The following is a 6,908-nucleotide window of genomic DNA, read 5'->3' as shown; positions in this document are numbered from 1 at the left end:
GAAACTCTTTCAGGGTTCTTTCTGTGTTTTTCTTTTTTTTTTTGATCTTTTTACTGCTTGGAGATTTATGCGATTAAGGATTAGAGTATTACAGGATTACTGCATTTGATATGTTTTTTGGATAGTAATCTGGATTCCTTGGCAATCCAGATTGTTTTCCATAAAACAATCTGGATTGTCTTGGAGAAGGATAGCTATCCAAGTTGTCACTTCTTTAGTAATATTGCAATAAAAATTTTGGACAAAATTATCTTTAAAAAAAATCATACAAAACCCATCGCCCATCCCTCCCCTCATCCCCTTCCGTGCGCGCCCTCTGTCCGCGACTCTTCTATCTTGCTTTGCCTGCCGCGGTTTCTTTGCCCTCATCCCCAACCACACCCCCTGCCCGGCGGCTCCTTCGTGCTCGTCCCCAATACTCTCACGGCTCCGCACGCATCCGCCCCATCTCCACCTCCCACCAGTGCCCGCGGTTCTCCATACTCTTTGGCTCGTCACTTTTCTATGCCATACCACATCCATACCACTTCCGTCATTTCTCACCAGAAAAAAAAAAAAAAAAGCACAAAGCAAAATTATTGAAGATATCTTGAAAATTTGATTTCATATTATTGATAATCTAATTTTTATATTAAATATATTCATCATAATTTTTAATAATTTTATTATAATATTATCAATATATATTAAATATAATGATTAATAATATTAATAATTTAATAATTATAATCTACCTTGACAGCAACCCACGTTACCTTTCAATTGCACCAAAGGCAACCTGCAGAGTAACCCTCTCCTTGCCTAAACGTTGGCTGCAATCCGGTTTTTTTCCTGAACCGATTCGCTTCCCACCAATGTCGACGACGACGGGGAGAAGGGGGCTAACCCTAAATATCAGCACAACCCTCAGATTACGATCTGACGGCTCTAATAGGTTATAAGAGCCTTCTATCAATCACGCTCCCAGCGACTTACTCGTACATAAATCCATCCCAGCGCTTCCATCTCGCCGTTGCCCTCTTCCTTCTTCCGCGCTTCGAAGGTATCCTTCCTCTCCCCTGTGGCTCTCCCAGATTTCTCTTCCGGCGTCGCAAATCTGTAGTTTTTGTGGATCGGCCGATCATCGTTTGTATCATCTTAGCATGATTAGATGTTTGGGGTTTTGGATGTCGAAGTGCTTTTAGTTATGGTTCTATCGAATACATTTTCGATCTTGTTATTATGTATGCGGTAGTGCCGATGAACTATTTGTCTTTTGGTTTTCAATTGCGCTGCTTGATGACGGTTCTCGGCATTAGCAGCAGGCGAATATATTGTTGTATCCGACCCCGGATTTGATATTCTGGAATTATAAGTCATCGGAACTTAAGGAAAGAAAATTTTTTTTAGCGGAAAACTTTGTCACTTATTTCCTTTAGATGGGACTTTGTTTCAAATCCATGTAGCATTATCAAAGATCTCTTGATCTAAGACCGTTGAAAGTTTAATAGATGGTTGGTTATAATAGGACCTGGCTCTAACTCAAATCAGTCCACTTTTTTTTGTTGGGTTTATTTGGATTCCTATCGGCATTGCTCATTGATGGCTACGCTTTTGTGACTGTGAAACTTATGATTCTTTATTGTGGAGTAATTTTACCCTAAAATTTTGCTATATTATGCTTTCAGGAGATTACTATTTTGTTTATAAGCAATCATCATGATCTTATACTAAGATTTTGCTATATTATACTTTCAGAAGTTTACTTATTTGTTTGTAAGCAATGGCTGCAACTTTCTGCAATCTCAACTCGGTGTCTGGCCTCAAAAAGCTTGATGATTACCTTCTTACTCGTAGTTATATAACAGGGTAAGTGCTCTGTTGCTTTGATGAGCATTTGTGTGCATTCATGATAATCATGAAATTCTCAAGATACTTGTACGCAAATTTGTTTTCAGTTACCAAGCTTCCAAAGATGACCTTGCTGTTTATGCTGCACTTTCCACGGCTCCATCGTTGGAGTATGTTAATGTAGCTAGGTGGTATAACCACATTGATGCTCTTCTGAAGATGAGGTATGTGCTTAAGCTTAAATTTTTTTGCATTCCATTTATTTTTCAGCTTGCTGGCATAAATTATACTTAATTGACTGGCGTGCTTTGATGTTCAGTGGTGTCACCGAGGAAGGTGCTGGTGTGAAAATTGAATCATCTGCTTCTGTTGCCGAGGAGGCCCCATCCTCTCCTCCTGTTGCTGACAAAAAGGTCTGCTTCTTGATCATTCCTTTCCAAGTGCTTTATGCATTTTTTTTTTTTCAACGAGTGCGCTCTTGAGCATGTTTCACCGAGTGCACTCTTGAGCACCGTTTACTTTCTTGTTAGTTATGTATTCTTGGTTGGAGTTGCAGTTGCCATTCTGTTCTTTTTGGATATTATAAGCAATAATTGAAGTTACTAATTCTCTAAAAAATTTTCATAAAATGAAAAGATATAATATAATATAGCTTGCTGCTGTTATAAAACATGAACTAATTTATGTTGCTTCATTTTCTGGTTTAATGCTTAGTATGTGTTGCTCAGCCACACACTTGTGCCAACTCTGCAACTTTTTGGAGGCCTCATTTTATGGATCATTTTTTTTTTTTTTTGTTTAGTTTCTCTTTTATCATGCAGCATGGACGGTCAGTAGAGTTTCAGTTATTCTCATCATAACTTTTATTTTTCAGGCCCCAGCTGCTGCTGATGATGATGATGATATGGATCTATTTGGTGAAGAGACAGAAGAAGAAAAGAAGGCTGCTGAAGAACGTGCAGCAGCTGTTAAAGCATCTGGAAAAAAGAAAGAGAGTAAGTCTTATCTATGTGTTTTTTCTTCCTTTTGTCCATCTTTCCTTGTAGGCTTAATGACGAATATACAAACTGTTTTTACATTGTTAACTTTAAAGTACACATACATTCTTGTTATGGCAGTATTTGATACTCATCATTGTTAATTCTTGATTGGGATGTTGTTTCATGTCAGGTGGAAAGTCTTCAGTGCTACTAGATGTAAAGCCATGGGATGATGAAACAGACATGCAAAAGCTTGAAGAAGCTGTTAGGAGTGTTCAGATGGAGGGTTTGCTCTGGGGAGCCTGTATGTAACACCTCTTTCTCTCTTATTATTTAAGTACATCAACGCTGGATGCTTATGTCAGTTGTTTTTAAATTTGATAAAATGCTATATACTTTACATGCAGCAAAACTTGCTCCAGTTGGGTATGGCATCAAAAAGTTGCAAATTATGATGACCATTGTAGATGACTTGGTTTCTGTTGATAGCCTTATCGAGGACCATCTCTTGGTTGAACCAGCAAATGAATACATTCAGAGCTGTGATATTGTGGCATTTAACAAAATCTGTGAGTATACTTGATTTAGATTTTTTTGAGAGAATAATGATTTGTGTTTACTCTCATTGTTACTTAAGGTGTTCATTGACATTCTATTAGTAAGAGCACAATTTATAGTTCTTAAATGTGTTATTTCGTTCTAGAAACTTATGCAAAAAAGGTGGTGCCATATAGACCCCTATTCTTTCTATTAATTTCCTTAAGCTGCTCAAAAAAGTACCGTATCAACTCATCTAAATATGCAGGAAATGGCCCAAAAGAAATTAACAACAAAGAAATCAGTAGGCCTTGCTATTGGATCAGCATGAGACAAGCTGAACCTGCCAACAACTTTTGCTAGTTCATGTTTGCATTCTCCTCCAGTCAGAGTCAATCATCTTTAGTGTACGTTTAGAAAAATCAGATCATACATCATTTCGACACCCATCTTTTGCGTGCAGTCACAACAATGTTTAACAGGCTAGAAGTCAAATTTTCTCTTGTTTTTTTCTTTGCATTGACTTGTTACCTTAGGAACCTCAGCATTATTTTATCAATCTTACACGATATCTTATTACTGGCTAAGGAGAACAAATCTCTCAAATTAGTGGACAGCTTGTGAATAAAGGCACCCTTTTGTTTTCCCTTAGTAGAATTTTTGAATTCTTGTAGCTTAATTTGTACCCGGCAGCCAGTGTTTTCTCCTAGTTGAAACACTAGCACACAAACATCATGCACATATACTTTTTTCTTTTCATGTATGTTTGGTTAGGTTTCCTTGAGGAAACAAAATGCAGAAAGACATCTTTGCCTCCATTTGCCCATTTTTTCATTGTTAGATTTTGTGATAGGATATCCCAATATCCATTTTGCCATCATCACTTGGAAATTCATATCATTTTTTATAAGAATTCTTTTTTTCTATACATATGTTGTTGCCCTTTATAAAAGTTTAAAGGTTAATATTGTTTTCATTGACTGAATTTTTCATGCTGGAGATTAGACATCTAAAGATCCATTCTTTTCCTCTAAGATTCTTTTCATCTTTATGTACAAAGGAGTTCACATTGGTCATTCATTGTGTTATATCTTGCCATTTCAATCATCTCAACACTAATCTCAAAAATACTCTTTCTTTTCTTCAGGTTCTTAAACATGGAATAGTTTTGAATTCTTAAATCATGCATATAAACTTTTATCTGCCCTGCGCGACGTGTCCATATTGCTTCCAAACCATCTTAACTGCTTATCTATAGGATCACAACTTTAGGGAAAGCCCTGCTTGGGCGTGGTGCCATAGAAGGGAGGTTGGGATAGGGCCATGTGTATGGCAGATCATACGCATGCAGAGTAACTACTACTAGCATTTCTTGAAGAGAATTTAGTGTTGATTAATACCACCCATCTTGTGGTTTGTGTTCGCATGATACTTACCAGGCTTCAAACATGTGATTGTAATTTCTTGAATATTTTCATCAATCCTACTTTTCCTTCAAGGGAAGCTAACACATGTTACTTATTTCTTTCTCCAAATCTGTTTCCGTCTAAATGCTACTTTCGTTTTGTCCCTTGTTCATCTATGATCTACCATATCAATCAAATATCCTTATATCAAATTTACATTTTCAAGTATTTCATTCTGTTTTAATTTTAATATAACTTTTGTGCAAATGAAATCTGCATTTTTTTTGGTTCTCTTTTTCATAAGAAAGATGCTGGCAATAATTGCCAGTGCAAACACTGTTTGTTGTTTCAGTCTACTCATCGTTTTTACTTTTGCAGTGCAAGTGTCATTCCCACCACTTTTCTGACACTTTCTGCATGATATCAGTAACACCTGCATGCGTATTGAAGCTTCTAGCTGTCAATAATGTCCCCACCTGTTTTTTGTGCCCAAAGTTTTGTTAACATGATTGACTGACTTTCCTTCTAAGTATTGCATCCATTTGGATAGCACGTAAGTGTTGGCCTTTTTGGAACAAGCTCCTTTAGTGGTTCTACATTTTTTTGATGCACTGATTTTGTTTTGGTGCTGCACTTGGATACTGTTAAGGGTATTCCTATCTACTGTTGTGAGATTAATTTGGTTCAATTTGGAGCAAAAAAAAAAAAAAGGGTTATTGCTTGTTAGTAGCAGAATTTGATGTTATTATGTACTTTGAGAACATCAATTATATGTTCCATGGCTACAATTATTAATATGTAACTGTAGATTGTGCTACCTCTGAAGTTGACAACTTTTAAGCTCAACCTAGAGCTTCCTATTCACACACATAAGATCCTCTCTACTGAAGCTGATGAACTTTGTTTTTGTTTTTAAGTGTCCGCAATTCAATATTGTGAGGAAAGATTTTCTGCCTTTTTCGTTGGATTTTATAATTTTTTGAATATTGTCAATTTCAATAATTTTTGCTGCTTTTAGTATTCAATTTTACGGTTACAAGCATGTACTTTACACATGTAGTGACATGTGAGTTAACTGACTTGCTTCTCACGTGGGTTTGCTGCAGAGGACAATTTTGTGTTTGGGAATTGACTGCAAACAAGAAGTTCATCATCATGTTTGGTAGATTTTAGTGTGTTTGTCATTCAGAGAGCTTTTCAAACTTGTTCCCTAGAGAGAATCTGCTTCATATGATATATTGTTAATGCAAACTTGAAATTGTTTGGTGATATGAATGGCATTTTTCATGTGATTTTAGTGCTGATGCTCCTAATGTGCTATGGAATTTTAGTGCTTCATGCAAGGCAGAAGACACCATCTTGGTGCCATTTCCAAGTCTGATTTCATGCTTGTCAGCTGCAAGTTAAGAAATTAGATGTTTAAAGTTGTTTGGGTTGTCTTCAAGTATATTCCTTTATCAACCTTGGTGGTAGAATAAGCTCTTCCGTCTTCCTTTGGACATCAATTTCTTTTCCCATTCCAGTGTTGGTAACTGTAATTGCCCTTATTATTCTATAGCATTTATTGGGTTCTAGTGTTAGTCATTGAATTAATCACAAGCACAGAGCTGGATTGGTTAATCAGGAGCCTTGTCTGTGAAGAATCCGTGTCATGTGGGAGGCATGTCCATTGGAGAGCTCGGATTTGTTCTTTATGTCCAGCCCATTAATATTGATTGCTGGTGACTGAGCGTTAGGATGTAATTTTGCCGAGCATCATTTTATCCTTTTGGTGAATCCTGTAGCATCCCCAACCAGGAAAGGCTTATTTTTTCTTATTTTCCTTCAATGTGATAAGATGATTTTGGTTTTTAATGTATGGCAGATAATTGGGCGGCACAGAAACAGGGAATGTATGATGGCTTGATACCATCGTCAATTAAACCTTATTATTCTCCATTGGTGCATATAGATCTTTTTGCTTTTACATATTTACTTTCTTTGGGCGGCTCCGGGCGGCACGAAAACCGGCAAAAGATAAGAATGAAAGCACAACACTTGGGAGATTTGATGATTGGTCATAATAGTTGACCCTCTAGGTTTAATTATTGTTGTTGAATACTTGATGTGGCCATTGTTCATGTCATTATGCCTGTATTTGTTGTGTCAAGCATAG

At 36.8% G+C, this 6,908-nt stretch overlaps 1 protein-coding gene across 1 annotated transcript; it reads left to right on the top strand.

The window, feature by feature from the left end:
- Nucleotides 1-839: 839 nt before the first annotated feature.
- Nucleotides 840-6,045, top strand: LOC105060661 (elongation factor 1-delta 1). Its single transcript, XM_073247413.1, has 8 exons — nucleotides 840-1,042; nucleotides 1,738-1,848; nucleotides 1,938-2,054; nucleotides 2,150-2,243; nucleotides 2,705-2,825; nucleotides 3,001-3,114; nucleotides 3,218-3,379; nucleotides 5,860-6,045. Coding segments are annotated over exons 2-8 (696 nt in total). The 5' UTR covers nucleotides 840-1,042; nucleotides 1,738-1,762; the 3' UTR covers nucleotides 5,862-6,045.
- Nucleotides 6,046-6,908: the final 863 nt, after the last annotated feature.

Source organism: Elaeis guineensis, chromosome 13 (genome assembly GCF_000442705.2).
Source record: "Elaeis guineensis isolate ETL-2024a chromosome 13, EG11, whole genome shotgun sequence".
Taxonomy (NCBI): domain Eukaryota; kingdom Viridiplantae; phylum Streptophyta; class Magnoliopsida; order Arecales; family Arecaceae; genus Elaeis; species Elaeis guineensis.
This window is presented reverse-complemented; position numbering and strand designations above follow the sequence as displayed.